Raw genomic sequence first — 24430 nt, 5'->3', positions numbered from 1 at the left:
CACTCATCTTGCTACCTCGTGTATCATCATTCTTCTCTCCTGTCTCCTGATGCCTATATGTGTATTACTACGGGATATCACTATGGCCCCACGTAGGAGTGGTTACCTAAGTCATTTCTGGACCTTGCTATTTATCACATCTTCGAACATTAACGGGGGACAAGGGAAGACCAAATGTGACTGAGATTCTAAGACTGTAGTCATTACTACGTTAACATAGGTTTGTTCAGAGCTGTTCATAAGTGCCAAGGTGGATGGATTAAATTATTTCCCTGTTCTATTTCTTTTGGAAAGTTTGCCTTCATTAGGAGGGTGGTGAGGATGTTTGCATGAGTAAACAGTCTGTATGTATTGGTGTGTATTTTGAAATTTATTATCATGACTGGTAGTCATTTCAGTATTAGTATTTTGCATGGAGTCTTCAGGAGTCAAGGTGGGGAGGGCGGTGTGTAGTGAAAACAGAAAGTATTTCTAACACATGGGGCTTTTAACTCCTCTAGTAGCTTCCTTAAATTTTTATTTTGTCAAGCGTTTTTCAGCTTGTCAGGTTCTTAAACTATTATGCCCGTTATGGTTCTTGAGCAGTCATGATGAAGGACACCAATCATAGGTTCAGTTACTTGTGTGTGGATGATGGTAGAACCTTCCCTACCTTTAAGACGGATGCGACCACATGAACAGATTCGCTGTACGGGTTCACTTTGACCCCAGAATTTAGTTTCTCCTTTAGGACATGGCAGGATTTTATATTGGCTGAGTTTCTGAATATGCCTTCTGTGAGGGGCCCTTTTTGATTAATAAAGGAAAGCATAACCTGTAGGAAGAAAAGAAACGTATATGGCATCTCATATACACAAACGCAGAGCACAAGCTTGCCTCCGTTTTGAAAGCGGAGGGGAATGTAATGGTACACTGTTTTAGAGTGGGAAGGACTAAAGTCAATTTAGATTGTTTTTTTTTTTTCAGTGTCTCTATATACTTTCTACCCAAATATCCATTTTACAGTCATACACTGAAACATTTTAAATACTTCTTTTAATCAGATTTTCCTTTCCATTGAGTTTCCACTTTTAAATCAAACTTCTCCGCTTCAAGGCCTTTGCGGAATCACCGTCTGTTTCCTACTTTACCATTCTTTTCTCATTATTCCCTTACATAGATGCTCTTCCCCAAGTCTGGAAGGCTATTTAGGGAATACTCATTTCCCATTTGTTTATTTCTCTTTAAGTGACTGTATACTCCATTCCTACTTGTTCTATTTCCATCCCTCTTTTAAAGTCAGGCTCAGAAACTCTCTTCTCTTTCTCTGATTACCCTCCCTTCTCATGACTCTTTCATTGTCTTTTGCTCTATCTTCATGTCCTCTCTCTGCTGTGTAGAGTCTTAATAAGGGCTGGACTCAGGGAATCCAATGGATCTGAAGTCTATTATGCCACTTATCTATTGTGTGAGCTGGGGCACATACATCCTGTACTGAGGCTTTTCTGATTCGGTTTGGCAGTGCGGAGGATGATAATCCTAGCTAGCCCCTAAATTTGCTGTGATGCAAGGAACTGGGGTACTAGCTAGCAGGTAACAAAGTACCTAATATGATACATTTCTTCATAGCTAGCAGAACGTTCCCTACATACCGTACAGTGCTTGCAGAGATACCGAATACTCAGTGAATGTCCACACTGACAATTCACTACAGCGGTTTGAGATAACACAGGCCAAACTCTGTGGCTTTCATTTGACATACTCTGTTAGGATTAACAGATTCCTATTTGCCAGAGGATGAGTCTATGCTCGTGTCAGATGTTTACAATTGTTAGACTGAGTAGACTCCGCTGAAGGAGACTTGAGACTCATGTGAGTTCAGCAACGCAATGAAGGGAGAGTGTGCAGATGAGGTGGACTCTCAGAGACTCACAGACACAGAGTCCATTTTGACTGATCTGAACAGGCCTCGGTGGGTCTTTGTGGAAACAAGACACAAGTGGAATGGACAAGAATGTCTTTTCCTGTTGTATTTGCCTCATGACTCTGCTGGACCTAAGTCAGATTCTGTTCGTTGAAATAACAGTAACAGAGCTTCTCTGCCAAAGCCAGGGACTATGTAATGACTTCTCCATTTGGGGATAGATTTGGATGAGGACGCTTGGCCTTTCAGAGTTTCCCCTCTCAGGAGGGCTACAGAAGACCAAAAGGAGATGACCTACCAGAATTGGGAAGGGCAGGTGGTCTTTATCACACACATCCATGAGGGAAACTCCAAAGAGCTGTCCTGGCTTTGCGGAAGGTGGGGCTGTGCACCGGTTGTGCTGGCAAGTGCTGAAGCCCCACCAAAAGGCCCTGTCTCTGAAAGAACGGCTTGTCACAGTCTTGCAATCGGAGTCTAAGGAAGAAGAGAGAGTACTAGTAGTAGTAGTAGTTGTTTAATATGCTGAAACTTCTTTTTCCTTTTTTTTTTCAGATTTTATTTATATTTTGACAGAGGGAGAGAGACAGCGAGAGAGGGAACACAAGCAGGGGGAGGGGGAGAGGGAGAAGTAGGCTTCCCTCGGAGCAGAGAGCTCGATGCGGGGTTCGATCCCAGGACCCCGGGATCATGACCTGAGCTGAAGGCAGACGCTTAATGACTGAGCTACCCATGTGCCCCAGGCTCATCTTAATTCCTGATAACTTGTATTTTCCTAAGGATTTCCTCAAAGCAATGTGGTAAGCATCATAAAACCAAGAAATGTCAGAAATATGGAGGGATTGATGATACGTGTCTCCAGGTTCTGAATCGAAAGTCTACCTTCTAAGGTGGACTGCTGCCAGGTAGCTGTGATTAGCTAGGCTCAAATCGTACTAGCTCTAGTCTCAAGGGCACTTCTCCTAGTCCTATTAATGGCTTTTTTTTGGATTCCATCCATCATCTTATTTAGTCTTTACCACAATTCTAAGATTTAGACATTACTTTTATCCACATTTTAGAGATGAATAAACTGATGCTGAGCTGGAATAACTGGCCAAGGTAATATAGCCGGTAAATGGGGGCACAGGAATTTACACTCTGTAGAGGTAGTTTGACATCAAGTCAAGTCCTTTTCTCTCAATGATGCCAGTTCTTTTCAACCCGTTTCAAAGGGCACTAGAATCCTGTGGTGCCTCAAGAGCCCCTGAGCCAAAAGAGGAGGGAGGGGAAGAAAGGCCACTTGCTCTGGCTTCAAACCGAGCACATCTTATATATATAAATATATATATTATGATTATATATTTATATAGTATAAGTATCTAATTATATATTATATATATATAAATACATATATATGTATGATGTTATATATATATACATATATATAGAGAGAGAGAGCACCCATTTAGAATTTTGTTAGAAAAAATTCCCAAACACTGTAGCATACCATGATGAGTCCTAATGCCCTTATGATCTACACTAGAAACTTCTTAAAGTCAGAGACCTCATCTTATCCTTTCTTTGGTCTCACAACAGTGTGGAACCTCCCTTGACCTGTGAGCCAGCCTTCGGAAGAAGGAGCCCATGGAAATCCTTGCCCTGGCGATGCGCTGGCCTCCAGAACAGCTCTGTCTAAACATCTCCCATGACCCCTGGCAACCTTGCTGTCTGCTTCTCACTAAAGTCAATTAAATTACTCCCGGTACCTGCAGCCTTCTCGCTTTTACCACGACTCATTGAGTTCTCGCCCAAGAGGGAAGTGATGTCTTTTCCAAATATCCTGAGGCAATTTTCAATGAGAAAGTGTACAAGACAAATCTGTAACACAAAAAGACAAGAATGGGGTGCTCTTTTCCATAGGGTATAGTTATAAATCACATTTTGTATATAGACCTTGGATCTAAGAAAAAATGTGAAGGACTTCTCAGAAAAATTCAGAGTTGATAAAAGTATGTAGAAACCAGGGGCGCCTGGGTGGCTCAGTCGGTTAAGCGTCTGCGTTCGGCTCAGGTCATAATCCCAGGGTGCTGGGATCAGCCCTACATCGCGCTCCCTGCTCAGCGGGAAGCCTGCTTCTCCCTCTCCCACTCCGCCTGCTTGTGTTCCCTCTCTCGCTGTGTCTCTCTCTGTCAAGTAAATAAATAAAAATTAAAAAAAAACAAACAAAAAAAACCCCCCAAAACACATAGAAACCAGAGTTCTCTCAGAAATAACTTAGAAAGAGTGATACTTTCCCGTGTACTTTGGGTACACATTTTAAAATACTGCTCATCTGTGGGCTAAAGTTATAATGCGTGGCCTAGTTCAAGAGCTAACATTTTGGGATCAATGGTTACGTCTTTAAGCCTAGGATAAATTTCGGGGCCCCTCAGTTGGGAGTCTGACTCTTGATTTTGGCGCAGATCACGATGTCATGGTGGTGAGATCCAGCCCCACATGGAGCCAACTTTGGGCTCCGTGCTCAGCGGGGAATCGGCTTGGGCTTCTCCCTCTCCCTCTCCCTCTTCTTCTACCCCTGCCCCGCTCACGCTCTCTCTTTCCCTTTCTCAAATAAATACGTATCAAAAAATAAATAAAAATAGGATAATTTTCAAAGTAGCCTACCTTATTAAAGTTTACTTATTTTTTGTTTTTAAATTTTGTTTCCAGTTTTATTGAGCTGTAACTGATGTATACCATCTTATGGAACTTAATAAAGTATGAACAAAAACTTAAGAAAACCATTTCTTAAATGAGGAAGTCTCTTAAAGTTCGAAGCAGAGATTTTGGTGCAGTTGTGAGGGAAAACCCACACAGCTGGAGAGAAAACGTATCTGTCTGACTAACTTCAGTCCCTTCTCATGCATTGCTTTGCCTCATACTGGCTCTCTCTGGGTGAGCTTGGGGAAGACCTGTCATCTTATTAGGATATTCTGGAATCTGGGCGCCTGGGTGGCTCAGTTGGTTAAGCGACTGCCTTCAGCTCAGGCCATGATCCTGGAGTCCCTGGATCGAGTCCCGTATTGGGCTCCTTGCTCAGAAAGGGGCCTGCTTCTCCCTCTGCATGTGTTCTCTCTCTTACAAATAAATAAAAAAAAAAACCTTAAAAAAAAAAAAAAGGATATTCTGGAATCTCTTCCTAGTTTCCGTATGACGTCACACAGGTGAAATAGTAGCCGAGTACTTTTCTAAGATGAGCCACAATTGGCAGAGGAAGGCCAATGTGTTTGGAGACATGGGTGCTCATATTGCCCAATCCACCTAGGATGTGCCAGTGATGACCGGAGCAGCTGGCTGTTGTCGCCATTGTGTAGTGAGGAAACCATGGCTTTGCCCAAAGATATGAGTCCCTCAGGGATTAGGCTGAGAGTTAAACCTTGACTGGTGAAGCTCCAAAGCCCAGGTTCTTTTCTATCGTATCACATGACTCTTCTCTCTCTCGTTTAGTCAGTCTAGGTTTAGTCTCCTGGAGCGGGAAGAAGTGACTCGACCACTCTGAGTTTCCCGTTTTATAACACCCCCTCCCAGACCCCACCAGAGCAGGATAAAGAACTCTGACACTCCACAGGGGCCTAATGAAAATGTGCACTTCACCAAGTTCCATCCATCAGAGTTACTACTGCACATGTCCAGTTCAAAGTAGGGATTCTACCCCTGGGGGACAAAAATGAGAGCTCTCATTACCTTTTTTATCAAGCTGTCTTCCAATTCCAAGCTGTCGGAATCAGGTGGGTAAAGAATGCTTGGGGCTATACAAACGGATAAATTATAAGCTGTCATCTGATTGGATGAGGAATGTTGCTCAATGTTGTATAGCACTCCAAAAAGGTATCGCAAGAGAACAACATTTGCTCTTGGCAGCTGGGCTAAAAGCCTAAGGTCAGAAAAACACACTTTTAAATTAGGCAAGTGATTCCACTTAGGAGGTTGGAAAAACTGAGACAGGGAAAAAGATACATCCTTGTATATCTAGCACACAACCCGCTGTAGCAGAGTTCCAGGCATGAATGTAGACAAAACTGGTGCACTGAATTCAGTTCCTGAGCCAGATAAACACTTCTCTGGTTAGTTAAATGTCTGACAGACTTTTAAGGTCATAGCCCTGGCAGTTGTTGCTCTTGATCTGCTTGGACCAGGGAATTTTGTCTACCAGTTTCAAGGATCCACAAGGTGTACAACGGCCAAGGACTCCACACTAATAAGATCAGGAGAAGAACAATCATAGCCCTAAAGTGTGCCTCTATTCTGAAGCTGGCCCCCATGGGCGTGAAGAATTGAAACTCTTTGGCGTTGGTCATGATTATAGTGTGCAAAGCTGCAAAACGTAAGCCAATGTTTTCCTGATAGTATGTTGGGTGTATTTTGGAGATGTGACCAGAGTAGAGTAATTAGTGCATCGTTACCTCCGGGCTGCAGTTATCATCGCCTCTTTGTTGCCTTGATCAGTAACACCAAGCCATTTGTCATAGAGATCAGATAAAAATATACTTCCCGGGATATTTTCAAGAAAGTCCTTAGGGAGATAAAAAAATATGTGTATATATTATAGAAAATATGTATTGGAAATTTTCCAAAGAAAATATGTAGTTAAAAAATTCAGTTCAGCCCCCACTTCCTTCACAGATACCCAAACTGCGACCCACACGGAGCTTGGCTCTGACTCTCCATTGACTTGCACACGCAGGGGCAGGTGCTTGGATTTTCTCCCGCTAAAACTTAGAGGCATAAAAGCAGAGCTTAGGCTGTGGTGGAAATGAAGATAAAGCTCCCTTCTATCATCTGGAGCTTATTTTTTGTGTGTGCTTATTTGCAAAGTACCACAAACTGACAGGGTCTGGCTATAGACCATCCGAAATCCTATTAGCTTCTTGGACAGAAATACACATACCCATGTTGCTTGTTTTAGACACAGTGCTAGCTCTTCATTCTAGCAAGAAAAGGCCTGAAACAATCAAAACACAAACAGGTGGGCTCTTGCACACATATTAGGAGAGAACTAAGTCTTCTCACTCGGGGTATGTATGCTCCCTGGAAGAAAGCTACTCTCACAATTGCTTCATTCTTCCTTTTCTTAACTGTCTAAAAGTAGAGAGTCTAATGGCAGACTCACTGTGGTCCTGAGGATAGATCCATTTCTAGTTTAGGCCAATTGTCCAGTTAGTTTGCCATGATATTATCAAGGCCAAGGTTGCAGAGTCTGATTCTCCACCAAGATCCGTCAACTTCAGGAAGAGAAAACTTTAGAAATGTCTAAGCACTCTCCCCACAAGTGCTCACCCTCTTCCTAGTCGGTGCTTATAACACGGAATCAGGAAAGAACCTCCTAACTCTTGCTAGAAAATCGATTCCATGTGTGCACCTTACAGAGGGCAACACTCATCTTGCTACCTCGTGTATCATCATTCTTCTCCTGTCTCCTGAGGCCTCTATGTATATTACTACTGGATATCACTATGGCCCCAGTGTAGGAGTGGTTACCGAAGTCATTTCTGGACTTTGCTATTTATCACATCTTCAAACATTAACGGGGGAAAAGGGAAGACCAAATGTGACTGAGATTCTACGACTGTAGTCATTACTACGTTAACATAGGGTTGTTCAGAGCTGTTCATAAGTGCCAAGGTGGATGGATTAAATTTTTTCCCTGTTCTATTTCTTTTGGAAAGTTTGCCTTCATTAGGAGGGTGGTGAGGATGTTTGCATGGGTAAAGAGTGTGTATGTATCAGTGCGAATTTTGAAATTTATTAACATGACTAGTAGTCATTTCAGTATTAGTATTTTGCATGGAGTCTTCAGGAGTCAAGGTGGGGAGGGTGGTGTGTAGTGAAAACAGAAAGTATTTCTAACATATGGGGCTTTTAACTCCTAAAGTAAGTTCCGTAAATTTTGATTTTGTCAAGCGTTTTTCAGCTTGTCAGGTTCTTTATCTATTATGCCCATTATGGTTCTTGAACAGTCATGACGAAGGACACCACTCATAGCCTCAGTTACTCGTGTGTGGATAATGCTAGAACCTTCCCTACCTTTAAGACGCATGTGACCACATGAACAGATTCGCTGTATGGGTTCACCTTGACCCCTGAATTTAGTTTCTCCTTTAGGACCATGCAGGATTTTATATTGCCTGATTTGCTGAATATGCCTTCTGTGAGAGGCCCTTTTTGATTAATAAAGGAAAGCATATCCTGTAGGAAGAAAAGACAAGTATATGGCATCTCGTATCCACAAAGGCAGAGCACAAGCTTGCCTCCATTTTGAAAGAGCACGGGAATGTAATGGTACACTGTTTAGAGTGGGAAGGACCAAAGTCAATTTAGATTGTTTTTTTTTTTTTTCAGTGTCTTTCTATATACTTTCGACCCATATATCCATTTTACAGTTATACACTGAAACATTTTAAACACTTCTTTTATTCAGATTTTCCTTTCCATTGTGTTTACACTTTTAAATCAAACTTCTCTGCTTTAAGGCCTTTGGGGAATCACCATCTGTTTCCTACTTTAGAATTTCTTTCTCATTATTCCCTACATAGATGCTCTATCCCAAGTATGGAAGTCTATTTAGGAAATACTCATTTCCCATTTGTTTATTTCTCTTTAAGTGACTGTATACTCCATTCCTACTTGTTCTATTTCCTTCCCTCTTTTAAAGTCAGGCTCAGAAACTCTCTTCTCCTTCTCTGATTACCCTTCCTTCTCATGAGTCTTTCATTGCCTTTTGCTCTATCTTCATGTCCTCTCTCTGCTGTGTAGAATCTTAATAAGGGCTGGACTCAGAGAATAAAATGGATCTGAAGTCTATTATGCTACTTATCTATTGTGGGAGCTGGGGCACATACATCCTGTACTGAGGCTTTTCTGATTCGGTTAGGCAGTGCGGAGGATGATAAAATTAGCTAGCCCCTAAATTTGCTGTGATGCAAGGACCTGGGGTAGTAGCTAGCAGGTAACATGCTAGCTAATATGATTCATTTCTTCATAGCTAGCAGAACGTTCCCCACATCCCATGCAGTGCTTGCAGAGACACCGAATACTCAGTGAATGTCCACACTGACAATTCACTACAGCAGTTTCAGATAACATAGGCCAAACTCTGTGGCTTTCGTTTGACATATTCTGTTAGGATTAACAGATTCCTATTTGCCAGAGGATGACTCTATGCTCGTGTCAGATGTTTGCAGTTGTTAGACAGAGTAGACTCCGCTGAAGGAGACTTGAGACTCATGTGAGTGCAGGAAGGCAATGAAGGGACAGTGTGAAGATGAGGTTGACCTTGAGAGACTCACATACACAGAGTCCATTTTGACTGTTCTGAACAGGCCTCGGTGGGTCTTTGTGGAAACAAGATACAAGTGGAATGCAGAATGACTTTTCCTGTTGTATTTGCCTCATGACTCTGCTGGACATAAGTCAGATTCTGTTCCTTGAAATAACACTAACAGAGCTTCTCAGCCAAAGCCAGGGGCTGTCTAGTGATTTCTCCATTTGGGGATAGATTTGGATGAGGACACGTGGCCTCTCAGAGTTTCCCCTCCTCAGGAGGGCTATAGAAGACCAAAAGGAGATGACCTACGAGAATTGGGAAGGGCAGCTTGTCTTTATAACACATATCCATGAGGGAAACTCCAAAGAGCTGTCCTGGCTTTGCGGAAGGTGGGGCTGTGCACTGGTTCTGCTGGCAAGTGCGGCAACCCCGACAAAAGGCCCTGGCTCTGAAAGAACGGCGTATCACAGTCTTCTGCCTGTAATCTAAGGAAGAAGTGAGATTAGTAGTAGTAGTTGTTGTTTAATACGCTGAACCTTCTTTTCCCTTTTTTTTTTTTTTTTTTTTACAAATTTTATTTATATTTTGACAGAGGGAGAGAGACAGCGAGAGAGGGAACACAAGCAGGGGGAGGGGGAGAGGGAGAAGCAGGTTTCCCTTGGAGCAGGGAGCCCGATACGGGGCTCGATCCCAGGACCCCAGGATCATGACCTGAGCTGAAGGCAGACGCTTAATGACTGAGCCACCCAGGCGCCACAGACTCATCTTAATTCCTGATGACTTGTATTTTCTAAAGATTTCCTCAAAGCAATGTGGTAAGCATCATAAAACCAAGAAATGTCAGAAATATGGAGGGATTGATGATACGTGTCTCCAGGTTCTGAATCGAAAGTCTACCTTCCAAGGTGGACTGCTGCCAGGTTGCTGTGATTAGCTAGGCTCAAATCATACTAGCTCTAGTCTCAGGGGCACTTCTCCTAGTCCCATTAAAGGCTTTTTTTTTGGATTCCATCCATCATCTTATTTAGTCTTTACCACAATTCTAAGATTTAGACATTATTTTTATCCACATTTTAGAGATGAATAAACTGATGCTGAGCTGGAATAACTGGCCAAAGATAATATAGCTGGTAAATTGGGGGCACAGGAATTTACACTCTGGAGAGGTTGTTTGACATCAAGTCAAGTCCTTTTTTCTCAATGATGCCAGTTCTTTTCAACCCGTTTCAAAGGGCACTGGAATCCTGTGGTGCCTCAAGAGCCCCTGAGCCAAAAGAGGAGGGAGGGGAAGAAAGGCCCCTTGCTCTGGCTTCAACCAGAGCCCATCTTATATACATAAATATATATATTATGATTATATATTTATATAGTGTAAGTATCTAATTATATATTATATATATATAACTACATACATATGCATGATGTTATATATATATAGAGAGAGAGAGAGAGCACCGATTTAGAATTTTGTCAGAAAAAATTCCCAAACACTGTAGCATACCATGATGAGTCCTAATGCCCTTATGATCTACACTAGAAAATTCTTGAAGTCAGAGACCGCATCTTATCCTTTCTTTGGTCTCACAACAGTGTGGAACCTCCCTTGACCTGTGAGCCAGCCTTCGGGAGAAGGAGCCCATGGAAATCCTTGCCCTGGCGATGCTCTGGGCTCCAGAACAGCTCTGTCTAAGCATCTCCCATGACCCCTGGCAACCTTGCTGTCTGTTTCTCACTAAAGCCAATTAAATTACTCCCGGTACCTGCAGCCTTCTCGCTGTTACCAAGACTCATTGAGTTCTCGCCCAAGAGGGAAGTGATGTCTTCTCCAAATATCCTGAGGCAATTTTCAATGAGAAATTGTACAAGACAAATCTGTAACACAAAAAGACAGGAATGGGGTGCTCTTTTCCATAGGGTATAGTTATAAATCAGATTTTGTATACAAACCATGGATCTAAGAAAAAATGTGAAGGACTTCTCAGAAAAATTCAGAGTTGATAAAAATATGTAGAAACCAGGGGCGCCTGGGAGGGTCAGTCGGTTAAGCGTCTGCGTTCGGCTCAGGTCATAATCCCAGGGTGCTGGGATCAGCCCTACATCGGGCTCCCAGCTCAGCGGGAAGCCTGCTTCTCCCTCTCCCACTCCCCCTGCTTGTGGTCCCTCTCTCGCTGTGTCTCTCTCAGTCAAGTAAATAAATAAAAGCTTAAAAAAAAAAAAAAAAACAGAAACACATAGAAACCAGAGTTCTCTCAGAAATAACTTAGAGTGATACTTTCCCGTGTACTTTGGGTACACATTTTAAAATACTGCTCATCCGTGGGCTAAAGTTATAATGCATGGCGTAGTTTAAGAGCTAACATTTTGGGATCAGTGGTTACGTCTTTAAGCCTAGGATAAATTTCGGGGCTCCACAGTTGGGCGTCTGACTCCTGGTTTCGGCGCAGATCACGATGTCATGGTAGTGAGATCCAACCCCACATGGAGCTAACATTGGGCTCCGTGTTCAGCGGGGAATCGCCTTGGGCTTCTCCCTCTCCCTCTCCCTCTTCTTCTGCCGCTGCCCCGCTCACGCTCTCTCTTTCCCTTTCTCAAATAAATACATATCAAAAAATAAATAAGACGAGGATAATATTCAAAGTAGCCTACCTTATTAAAGTTTACTTATTTTTGTTTTTAAATTTTATTTCCAGTTTTATTGAGTTGTAACTGATGTATACCATCTTATGAAACTTAATAAAGTATGAACAAAACCTAAGAAAACCATTTCTTAAATGAGGAAGTATCTTAAAGTTGGGAAGCAGAGATTTTGGTGGGGTTGTGAGGGAAAACCCACAGAGCTGGAGAGAAAACGTATCTGTCTGTCTAACTTCAGTCCCTTGTCACGCATGGCTTTGCCTCATACTGGCTCTCTCTGTGTGAGCTTGGGGAAGACCTGTCATCTTATTAGGATATTCTGGAATCTCTTGCTAGTTTCCGTATGCTGTAGCAGAAGTGTAATAGTAGCCGAGTACTTTTCCAGATGAGCCACAATTGGCAGAGGAAGGCCAATGTGTTTGGAGGCATGGGTGCTCATACTGCCCAAGCCACCTAAGATGTGCCAGTGATGACCAGAGGAGCTGCCTGTTGTCGCCATTGTGTAGTGAGGAAATCATGGCTTTGCCCAAAGATATGAGTCCCTCAGGGTTTAGGCTGAGAGTTAAACCTTGACTGGTGAAGCTCCAAAGCCCAGGTTCTTTTGTAGCATATCACATGACTCTTCTCTCTCTCATTTAGTCAGTATAGGTTTAGTCTCCTGGAGCGGGAAGAAGTGACTCGACCGCTCAGTTTTCCGTTTAACAACACCCCTTCCCAGACCCCACCAGAGTAGGATAAAGAACTCTGCCACTCCACAGGGGCCTAATGAAAATGTGCACTTCACAAAGTTCCATCTGTCAGAGTTACTACTGCACATGTCCGGGTCAAAGTAGGGATTCTACCCCCTGGGGGACAAAAATGAGAGCTCTCATTACCTTTTTTATCAAGTTGTCTTCCAATTCCAAGCTGCCGGAATAAGGTGGGTAAAGAACGCTTGGGGCTATACAAACGGATAAATTATAAGCTTTCATCTGATTGGATGAGGAATGTTGCTCAATGTTGTATAGCACTCCAAAAAGGTATCGCAAGAGAACAACATTTGCTCTTGGCAGCTGGGCTAAAAGCCTAAGGTCAGAAAAACACACTTTTAAATTAGGCAAGTGATTCCACTTAGGAGGTTGGAAAAACAGAGACAGGGAACAGGATATATCCTTGTATATCTAGCACACAACCCGCTGTAGCAGAGTTCCAGGCATGAATGTAGACAAAACTGGTGCACTGAATTCAGTTCCTGAGCCAGATAAACACTTCTCTGGTTAGTTAAATGTCTGACAGACTTTTAAGGTCATAGCCCTGGCAGCTGTTGCTCTTGATCTGTCTTGGACCAGGGAATTTTGTCTACCAGTTTCAAGGATCCAGAAGGTGTAAAACGGCCAAGGACTCCACACTAATAAGATCAGGAGAAGAACAATCATAGCCCTAAAGCGTGCCTCTATTCTGAAGCTGGCCCCCATGGGTGTGAAGAATTGAAACTCTTTGGCGTTGGTCATGATTATAGTGTGCAAAGCTGCAAAACGTAAGCCAATGTTTTCCTGATAGTATGTTGGGTGTATTTTGGAGATGTGACCAGAGTAGAGTAATTAGTGCATCGTTACCTCTGGGCTGCAGTTATCATCGCCTCTTTGTTGCCTTCATCAATAACACCGAGCCATTCGTCATAGAGATCAGATAAAAATATACTTCCCGGGATATTTTCAAGAAAGTCCTTAGGGAGATAAAAAAATATGTGTATATATTATAGAAAATATGTATTGGAAATATTCCAGAGAAAATATGTAGTTAAAAAATTCAGTTCAGCCCCCACTTCCTTCACAGATACCCAAACTGCGACCCACACGGAGCTCGGCTCTGACTCTCCATTGACTTGCACACGCAGGAGCAGGTGCTTGGATTTTCTCCCGCTAAAACTTAGAGGCATAAAAGCAGAGCGTAGGCTGTGGTGGAAATGAAGATAAAGCTCCCTTCTATCATCTGGAACTTATTTTTTGTGTGTGCTTTTTTTGCAAAGTACCACAAACTGACAGGATCTGGCTATATATAGACCATCGTAAATCCTATTAGCTTCTTGGACAGAAATACACATACCATGTTGCTTGTTTTAGACACAGTGGTAGCTCTTCATTCTAGCAAGAAAAGGCCTGAAACAATCAAAACACAAACAGGTGTGCTCTTGCACACATATTAGGAAAGAACTAGGTCTTCTCACTCGGGGTATGTGTGCTCCCTGGAAGAAAGCTACTCTCAAATTGCTTCATTCTTCCTTTTCTTAACTGTCTAAAAGTCGAGAGTCTAATGGCAGACTCACTGTGGTCCTGAGGATAGTTCCATTTCTAGTTTAGGCCAATTGTCCAGTTAGTTTGCCATGATATTATCAAGGCCAAGGTTGCAGAGTCTGATTCTCCACCAAGATCCGTCAACTTCAGGAAGAGAAAACTTTAGAAATGTCTAAGCACTCTCCCCCAAGTGCTCACCCTCTTCCTAGTCGGTGCTTATAACACGGAATCAGGAAAGAACCTCCTAAATCTTGCTAGAAAATCGATTCCATGTGTGCACCTTACAGAGGGCAACACTCATCTTGCTACCTCGTGTATCATCATTCTTCTCCTGTCTCCTGAGGCCTATATGTATATTACTACTGGATATCACTATGGCCCCAGTGTAGGAGTGGTTACCGAAGTCATTTCTGGACTTTGCTATTCATCACATCTTCGAACATTAACGGGGGACAAGGGAAGACCAAATGTGACTGAGAGTCTAAGACTGTAGTCATTACTACGTTAACATAGGGTTGTTCAGAGCTGTTCATAAGTGCCAAGGTGGATGGATTAAATTCTTTCCCTGTTCTATTTCTTTTGGAAAGTTTGCCTTCATTAGGAGGGTGGTGAGGATGTTTGCATGGGTAAACAGTGTGTACGTATCGGTGCAAATTTTGAAATTTATTGTCATGACTAGTAGTCATTTCATTATTAGTATTTTGCATGGAGTCTTCAGGAGTGAAGGTGGGGAGGGCGGTGTGTAGTGAAAACAGAAAGTATTTCTAACACATGGGGCTTTTAACTCCTAAAGGAGCTTCCTTAAATTTTGATTTTGTCAAGCATTTTTCAGCTTGTCAGGTTCTTAATCTATTATGCCCATTACGGTACTTGAGCAGTCATGATGAAGGACACCATTCATAGCTTCAGTTACACATATGTGGATAATGCTAGAATCTTCCCTACCTTTAAGACGGATGCGACCACATGAACAGATTCGCTGTACGGGTTCAGTTTGACCCCAGAATTTAGTTTTTTCTTTAGGACTCTGCAGGATTTTATATTGACTGATTTGCTGAAGACGCCTTCTGTGAGTGGCCCTTTTTGATTAATAAAGGAAAGCATATCCTGTAGGAAGAAAAGAAAAGTATATGGCATCTCATATCCACAAAAGCAGAGCACAAGCTTGCCTCCATTTTGAAAGAGCACGGGAATGTAATGGTACACTGTTTTAGAGTGGGAAGGACCAAAGTCAATTTAGATTGTTTTTTTTTTTTTCAGTGTCTTTCTATATAATTTCGACCCAAATATCCATTTTACAGTCATACACTGAAACATTTTAAACACTTCTTTTATTCAGATTTTCCTTTCCATTGAGTTTCCACTTTTAAATCAAACTTCTCCGCTTCAAGGATTTTGGGGAATCACCATCTGTTTCCTACTTTAGCATTTCTGTCTCATTATTCCCTACATAGATGCTCCTTCCCAAGAATGGAAGTCTATTTAGGAAATACTCATTTCCCATTTGTTTATTTCTCTTTAAGTGACTGTATACTCCTTTCCTACTTGTTCTATTTCCTTCCCTCTTTTAAAGTCAGGCTCAGGAACTCTCTTCTCCTTCTCTGATTACCCTCCCTTCTCATGAGTCTTTCATTGTCTTTTGCTGTATCTTCATGTCCTCTCCCTGCTGTGTAGAAACTTAATAAGGGCTGGACTCAGGGAATCCAACGGATCTGAAGTCTATTATGCTATTTATCTATTGTGTGAACTGGGGCACATACATCCTGTACTGAGGCTTTTCTGATTCGGTTAGGCAGTGCGGAGGATGATAATCCTAGCTAGCCCCTAAATTTGCTGTGATGCAAGGACCTGGGGTAGTAGCTAGCAGGTAACATGCTAGCTAAGATGCTACTTTTCTTCATAGCTAGCAGAATGTTCCCTACATCCCGTACAATGCTTGCAGAGACACAGAATACTCAGTGAAGGTCCACACTGACAATTCACTACAGCAGTTTGAGATAACACAGGCCAAACTCTGTGGCTTTCATTTGACATACTCTGTTAGGATTAACAGATTCCTATTTACCAGAGGATGAGTCTATGCTCGTGTCAGATGTTTGCAGTTGTTGGACTGAGTAGGCTCCGCTGAAGGAGACTTGAGACTCATGTGAGTGCAGGAAGGCAATGAAGGGAGAGTGTAAAGATGAGGTGGACTCTCAGAGACTCACATACACAGAGTCCATTTTGACTGATCTGAACAGGCCTCGGTGGGTCTTTGTGGAAACAAGATACAAGTGGAATGGACAAGAATGTCTTTTCCTTTTGTATTTGCCTCATGACTCTGCTGGACCTAAGTCAGAATCTGTTCGTTGAAATAACAGTAACAGAGCTTCTCAGCCAAAGCCAGGGGCTGTCTAATGAGTTCTCCATTTGGGGATAGATTTGGATGAGGACACGTGGCCTCTCAGAGTTTCCCCTCCTCAGGAGGGCTATAGAAGACCAAAAGGAGATGACCTACCAGAATTGGAAAGGGCAGCTTGTCTTTATCACACATATCCATGAGGGAAACTCCAAAGAGCTGTGCTGGCTTTGCGGAAGGTGGGGCTGTGCACTGGTTGTGCTGGTAAGTTCTGGAGCCCCACCAAAAGGCCCTGGCTCTGAAATAATGGCGTGTCACAGTCTTCTGCCCGTAATCTAAGGAAGAAGTGAGGATAGTAGTAGTAGTTGTTGTTTAATACGCTGAACCTTCTTTTTCCTTTTTTTTTTTTTTTTTACAAATTTTATTTATATTTTGACAGAGAGAGAGAGACAGCGAGAGAGGGAACACTAGCAGGGGGAGGGGGAGAGGGAGAAGCAGGCTTCCCTCGGAGCAGGGAGCCCGATGCGAGGCTTGATCCCAGGACCCCGGCATCATGACCTGAGCTGAAGCCGGACGCTTCACGACTGAGCCACTCATGTGTCCCAGACTCATCTTAATTCCTGATGACTTGTATTTTCCTAAAGATTTCCTCAAAGCAATGTGGTAAGCATCATAAAGCCAGGAGATGTCAGAAATATGGAGGGATTGATGATACGTGTCTCCAGCTTCTGAATCGAAAGTCTACCTTCTAAGGTGGACTGCTGCCAGGTAGCTGTGATTAGCTAGGCTCAAATCATACTAACTCTGGTCTCAGGAGCACTTCTCCTAGTCCTATTAATGGCTTTTTTTGGATTACATCCATCATCTTATTTAGTCTTTACCACAATTCTAAGATTGAGACATCATTTTTATCCACATTTTAGAGATGAATAAACTGATGCTGAGCTGGAATAACTGGCCAAAGATAATATAGCTGGTAAATTGGGGCAGAGGAATTTACACTCTGGAGAGGTAGTTTGACATCAAGTCAAGTCCTTTTTTCTCAATGATGCCAGTTCTTTTGAACCCGTTTCAAAGGGCACTGGAATCCTGTGGTGCCGCAAGAGCCCCTGAGCCAAAAGAGGAGGGAGTGGAAGAAAGGCCCCTTGCTCTGGCTTCAACCCGAGCACATTTTGTATACATAAATATATATATTATGATTATATATTTATATAGTATAAGTATCTAATTATATATATTATATATATAACTACATATATATGTATGATGTTATACCCATTTGGAATTTTGTTAGAAAAAATTCCCAAACACTGTAGAATACCATGATGAGTCCTAATGCCCTTATGATCTACACTAGAAACTTCTTGAAGTCAGAGACATCATCTTATTCTTTCTTTGGTCTCACAACAGTGTGGAACCTCCCTTGACCTGTGAGCCAGCCTTCGGAAGAAGGAGCACATGGAAATCCTTGCCCTGGCGATGCTCTGGGCTCCAGAACAGCGCTGTCTAAGCATCTCCCATGACCCCTAGCAACCTTGCTGTCTGCTCCTCACTACAGCCAATTAAATTGCTCCCGGTACCTGCGGCCTTCTCGCTGTTGCCATGACTCATTGAGTTCTCACCCAAGAGGGAAGTGATGTCTTCTCCAAATATCCTGAGGCAATTTTCAATGAGAAATTGTACAAGACAAATCTGTAACACAAAAAGACAGGAATGGGGTGCTCTTTTCCATAGGGCATAGTTATAAATCATATTTTGTATACAGACCTTGGATCTAAGAAAAAATGGGAAGGACTTCTCAGAAAAATTCAGAGTTGATAAAAATATGTAGAAACCAGGGGCGCCTGGGTGGCTCAGTCGGTTAAGCATCTGCACTCGGCTCAGGTCGTAATTCCAGGGTGCTGGGATCAGCCATACATCGGGCTCCCTGCACAGTGGGAAGCCTGCTTCTCCCTCTCCCACTCCCCCTGCTTGTGTTTTCTCTCTCGCTGTGTCTCTCTAGGTCAAGTAAATAAAAGCTTAAAAAAAACCCAAAAAAACCCAAAAACACATAGAAACCAGAATTCTCTCAGAAATAACTTAGAAAGAGTGATACTTTCCCGTGTACTTTGGGTACACATTTTAAAATACTGCTCATCCGTGGGCTAAAGTTATAATGCGTGGCGTAGTTTAAGAGCTAACAGTTTGGGATCAGCGGTTACGTCTTTAAGCCTAGGATAAATTTCGGGGCTCCACAGTTGGGCGTCTGACTCTTGGTTTCGGCGCAGATCACGATGTCATGGTGGTGAGATCCAGCCCCACATGGAGCCAACTTTGGGCTCCGTGCTCAGCGGGGAATCGGCTTGGGCTTCTCCCTCTCCCTCTCCCTCTCCCTCTCCCTCTCCCTCTTCTTCTGCCCCTGCCGCGCTCACGCTCTCTCTTTCCCTTTCTCAAAAAATACGTATCAAAAAATAAATAAAACTAGGATAATATTCAAAGTAGCCTACCTTATTAAAGTTTACTTATTTTTTGTTTTTAAATTTTGTTTCCAGTTTTATTGAGTTGTAACTGATGTATACCATCTTATGAAACTTAATAAAGTATGAACAAAAACTTAAGAAAATCATTTCTTAAATGAGGAAGTATCTTAAAGTTGGGAAGCAGAGATTTTGGTGGGGTTGTGAGGGAAAACCCACAGAGCTGGAGAGAAAACGTATCTGTCTGTCTAACTTCAGTCCCTTCTCACGCATGGCTTTGCTTCATACTGGCTCTCTCTGTGTGAGCTTGGGGAAGACCTGTCATCTTATTAGGATATTCTGGAATCTCTTGCTACTTTCCGTATGATGTAGCAGAAGTGAAATAGTAGCCGAGTACTTTTCTAGATGAGCCACAATTGGCAGAGGACGGCCAATGTGTTTGGAGACATGGGTGCTCATATTGCCCAAGCCACCTTAGGATGTGCCAGTGATGACCAGAGGAGCTGCCTGTTGTCGCCATTGTGTAGTGAGGAAACCATGGCTTTGCCCAAAGATATGAGTCCCTCAGGGATTAGGCTGAGAGTTAAACCTTGACTGGTGAAGCTCCAAAGCCCAGGTTCTTTTCTATCGTATCACATGACTCTTCTCTCTCTTGTTTAGTCAGTCTAGGTTTAGTCTCCTGGAGCGGGAAGAAGTGACTCGACCGCTCTGAGTTTTCCGTTTAACAACACCCCTTCCCAGACCCCACCAGAGTAGGATAAAGAACTCTGCCACTCCACAGGGGCCTAATGAAAACGTGCAGTTCACAAAGTTCCATCTGTCAGAGTTACTACTGCACATGTCCGGGTCAAAGTAGGGATTCTACCCCCCGGGGACAAAAATGAGAGCTCTCATTACCTTTTTTATCAAGTTGTCTTCCAATTCCAAGCTGTCGGAATCAGGTGGGTAAAGAACACTTGGGGCTATACAAACGGATAAATTATAAGCTTTCATCTGATTGGATGAGGAATGTTGCTCAATGTTGTATAGCACTCCAAAAAGGTATCGCAAGAGAACAACATTTGCTCTTGGCAGCTGGGCTAAAAGCCTAAGGTCAGAAAAACACACTTTTAAGTTAGGCAAGTGATTCCACTTAGGAGGTTGGAAAAACAGAGACAGGGAACAGGATACATCCTTGTATATCTAGCACACAACCCGCTGTAGCAGAGTTCCAGGCATGAATGTAGACAAAATTGGTGCACTGAATTCAGTTCCTGAGCCAGATAAACACTTCTCTGGTTAGTTAAATATCTGACAGACTTTTAAGGTCATAGCCCTGGCAGTTGTTGCTCTTGATCTGTCTTGGACCAGGGAATTTTGTCTACCAGTTTCAAGGATCCAGAAGGTGTAAAACGGCCAAGGACTCCACACTAATAAGATCAGGAGAAGAACAATCATAGCCCTAAAGTGTGCTTCTATTGTGAAGCTGGCCCCCATGGGCGTGAAGAATTGAAACTCTTTGGCGTTGGTCATGATTATAGTGTGCAAAGCTGCAAAACGTAAGCCAATGTTTTCCTGATAGTATGTTGGCTGTATTTTGGAGATGTGACCAGAGTAGAGTAATTATTGGATCGTTACCTCTGGGCTGCAGTTATCATCGCCTCTTTGTTGCCTTCATCAATAACACCGAGCCATTCGTCATAGAGATCAGATAAAAATATACTTCCCGGGATATTTTCAAGAAAGTCCTTAGGGAGATAAAAAAATATGTGTATATATTATAGAAAATATGTATTGGAAATATTCCAGAGAAAATATGTAGTTAAAAAAATCAGTTCAGCCCCCACTTCCTTTACAGATACCCAAACTGAGACCCACACGGAGCTCGGCTCTGACTCTCCATTGACTTGCACACGCAGGAGCAGGTGCTTGGATTTTCTCCCGCTAAAACTTAGAGGCATAAAAGCAGAGCGTACGCTGTGGTGGAAATGAAGATAAAGCTCCCTTCTATCATCTGGAACTTATTTTTTGTGTGTGCTTTTTTTGCAAAGTACCACAAACTGACAGGGTCTGGCTATAGACCATCCTAAATCCTATTAGCTTCTTGGACAGAAATACACATACCCATGTTGCTTGTTTTAGACACAGTGCTAGCTCTTCATTCTAGCAAGAAAAGGGCTGAAAGAATCAAAACACAAACAGGTGTGCTCTTGCACACATATTAGGAAAGAACTAGGTCTTCTCACTCGGGGTATGTGTGCTCCCTGGAAGAAAGCTACTCTCAAATTGCTTCATTCTTCCTTTTCTTAACTGTCTAAAAGTCGAGAGTCTAATGGCAGACTCACTGTGGTCCTGAGGATAGATCCATTTCTAGTTTAGGCCAATTGTCCAGGTATTTTGCCATGATATTATCAAGGCCAAGGTTGCAGAGTCTGATTCTCCACCAAGATCCATCAACTTCAGGAAGAGAAAACTTTAGAAATGTCTAAGCACTCTCCCCCAAGTGCTCACCCTCTTCCTAGTCGGTCCTTATAACACGGAATCAGGAAAGAACCTCCTAAGTCTTGCTAGAAAATTGATTCCATGTGTGCACCTTACAGAGGGCAACACTCATCTTGCTACCTCGTGTATCATCATTCTTCTCCTGTCTCCTGATGCCTATATGTATATTACTACTGGATATCACTATGGCCCCAGTGTAGAAGTGGTTACCGAAGTCATTTCTGGACTTTGCTATTCATCACATCTTCGAACATTAACGGGGGACAAGGGAAGACCAAATGTGACTGAGAGTCTAAGACTGTAGTCATTACTACGTTAACATAGGGTTGTTCAGAGCTGTTCATAAGTGCCAAGGTGGATGGATTAAATTCTTTCCCTGTTCTATTTCTTTTGGAAAGTTTGCCTTCATTAGGAGGGTGGTGAGGATGTTTGCATGGGTAAACAGTGTGTACGTATCGGTGCAAATTTTGAAATTTATTGTCATGACTAGTAGTCATTTCATTATTAGTATTTTGCATGGAGTCTTCAGGAGTGAAGGTGGGGAGGGCGGTGTGTAGTGAAAACAGAAAGTATTTCTAACACATGGGGCTTTTAACTCCTAAAGGAGCTTCCTTAAATATTGATTTTGTCAAGCATTTTTCAGCTTGTCAGGTTCTTAATCTATTATGCCCATTACGGTTCTTGAGCAGTCATGATGAAGGACACCATTCATAGCTTCAGTTACACATATGTGGATAATGCTAGAACCTTCCCTACCTTTAAGACGGATGCGACCACATGAACAGATTCGCTATACGGGTTCAGTTTGACCCCAGAATTTAGTTTTTTCTTTAGGACTCTGCAGGATTTTATATTGACTGATTTGCGGAAGACGCCTTCTGTGAGTGGCCCTTTTTGATTAATAAAGGAAAGCATATCCTGTAGGAAGAAAAGAAAAGTATATGGCATCTCATATCCACAAACGCAGAGCACAAGCTTGCCTCCATTTTGAAAGAGCACGGGAATGTAATGGTACACTGTTTTAGAGTGGGAAGGACCAAAGTCAATTTAGATTGTTTTTTTTTTTTCAGTGTCTTTCTGTATAATTTTGACCCAAATATCCATTTTACAGTCATACACTGAAACATTTTAAACACTTCTTTTATTCAGATTTTCCTTTCCATTGAGTTTCCACTTTTAAATCAAACTTCTCCGCTTCAAGGATTTTGGGGAATCACCATCTGTTTCCTACTTTAGCATTTCTTTCTCATTATTCCCTACATAGATGCTCCTTCCCAAGTATGGAAGTCTATTTAGGAAATACTCATTTCCCATTTGTTTATTTCTCTTTAAGTGACTGTATACTCCTTTCCTACTTGTTCTATTTTCTTCCCTCTTTTAAAGTCAGGCTCAGAAACTCTCTTCTCCTTCTCTGATTACCCTTCCTTCTCATGAGTCTTTCATTGTCTTTTGCTGTATCTTCATGTCCTCTCCCTGCTTTGTAGAAACTTAATAAGGGGTGGACTCAGGGAATCCAACGGATCTGAAGTCTATTATTCTTTTTATCTATTGTGTGAACTGGGGCACATACATCCTGTACTGAGGTTTTTCTGATTCGGTTTGGCAGTGCAGAGGATGATAATCCTAGCTAGCTCCTAAATTTGCTGTGATGCAAGGACCTGGGGTAGTAGCTAGCAGGTAACATCCTAGCTAAGATGATACATTTCTTCATAGCTAGCAGAATGTTCCCTACATCCCGTACAATGCTTGCAGAGACACCGAATACTCAGTGAAGGTCCACACTGACAATTCACTACAGCAGTTTGAGATAACACAGGCCAAACTCTGTGGCTTTCATTTGACATACTCTGTTAGGATTAACAGATTCCTATTTGCCAGAGGATGAGTCTATGCTCGTGTCAGATGTTTGCAGTTGTTAGACTGAGTAGACTCCGCTGAAGGAGACTTGAGACTCATGTGAGTGCAGGAAGGCAATGAAGGGAGAGTGTAAAGATGAGGTGGACTCTCAGAGACTCACATACACAGAGTCCATTTTGACTGATCTGAACAGGCCTCGGTGGGTCTTTGTGGAAACAAGATACAAGTGGAATGGAGAAGAATGTCTTTTCCTGTTGTATTTGCCTCATGACTCTGCTGGACCTAAGTCAGATTCTGTTCCTTGAAATAACAGTAACAGAGCTTCTCAGCCAAAGCCAGGGGCTGTCTAATGACTTCTCCATTTGGGGATAGATTTGGATGAGGACATGTGGCCTCTCAGAGTTTCCTCTCCTCAGGAGGGCTATAGAAGAACAAAAGGAGATGACCTACCAGAATTGGAAAGGGCAGCTTGTCTTTATAACACATATCCATGAGGGAAACTCCAAAGAGCTGTCCTGGCTTTGCGGAAGGTGGGGATGTGCACTGATTGTGCTGGAAAGTTCTGGTGCCCCACCAAAAGGCCCTGGCTCTGAAATAACGGCTTTTCACAGTCTTCTTCCCGTAATCTAAGGAAGAAGTGAGATTAGTAGTAGTAGTTGTTGTTTAATACGCTGAACCTTCTTTTTCCTTTTTTTTTTTTTTTACAGATTTTATTTATATTTTGACAGAGAGAGAGAGACAGCGAGAGAGGGAACACTAGCAGGGGGAGGGGGAGAGGGAGAAGCAGGCTTCCCTCGGAGCAGGGAGCCCGATGCGGGGCTTGATCCCAGGATCCCGGGATCATGACCTGAGCTGAAGCTGGACGCTTAACGACTGAGCAACTCATGTGCCCCAGACTCATCTTAATTCCTGATGACTTGTATTTTTCTAAAGATTTCCTCAAAGCAATGTGGTAAGCATCATAAAACCAAGAAATGTCAGAAATATGGAGGGATTGATGATACGTGTCTCCAGGTTCTGAATCGAAAGTCTACCTTCTAAGGTGGACTGCTGCCAGGTAGCTGTGATTAGCTAGGCTCAAATCATACTACCTCTGGTCTCAGGAGCACTTCTCCTAGGCCTATTAATGGCTTTTTTGGGATTACATCCATCATCTTATTTAGTCTTTACCACAATTCTAAGATTGAGACATCATTTTTATCCACA

General features: G+C 42.6%; 1 protein-coding gene across 1 annotated transcript in view; it reads right to left on the bottom strand.

The window, feature by feature from the left end:
- The window catches only part of LOC135363253 (uncharacterized), a 98018-nt gene that overhangs the window by 22267 nt on the left and 51321 nt on the right, over positions 1–24430 (bottom strand). The window contains exons 29-45 of the mRNA XM_064583889.1: positions 23675–23850; positions 22124–22285; positions 20504–20613; positions 19784–19973; positions 18011–18122; positions 16590–16765; positions 15038–15199; positions 13415–13524; positions 12695–12884; positions 10946–11057; positions 9495–9670; positions 7946–8107; positions 6325–6434; positions 5606–5795; positions 3649–3760; positions 2202–2377; positions 653–814 (exon numbers count right to left, since the gene is read on the bottom strand). Of these exons, the coding sequence (XP_064439959.1) occupies positions 653–814; positions 2202–2377; positions 3649–3760; positions 5606–5795; positions 6325–6434; positions 7946–8107; positions 9495–9670; positions 10946–11057; positions 12695–12884; positions 13415–13524; positions 15038–15199; positions 16590–16765; positions 18011–18122; positions 19784–19973; positions 20504–20613; positions 22124–22285; positions 23675–23850 (2588 nt within the window). The remainder of the gene's footprint in view (positions 1–652; positions 815–2201; positions 2378–3648; positions 3761–5605; positions 5796–6324; positions 6435–7945; positions 8108–9494; positions 9671–10945; positions 11058–12694; positions 12885–13414; positions 13525–15037; positions 15200–16589; positions 16766–18010; positions 18123–19783; positions 19974–20503; positions 20614–22123; positions 22286–23674; positions 23851–24430) is intronic.

The sequence above is a fragment of the Mirounga angustirostris genome, unplaced genomic scaffold, assembly GCF_029215605.1.
Source record: "Mirounga angustirostris isolate CCGP_5_RB_7025 unplaced genomic scaffold, mMirAng1.0.hap1 SCAF_81, whole genome shotgun sequence".
In the NCBI taxonomy this organism is placed as follows: domain Eukaryota; kingdom Metazoa; phylum Chordata; class Mammalia; order Carnivora; family Phocidae; genus Mirounga; species Mirounga angustirostris.
The sequence above is the reverse complement of the archived record's forward strand: the minus strand, read 5'-3'. Positions and strand labels throughout refer to the sequence as shown.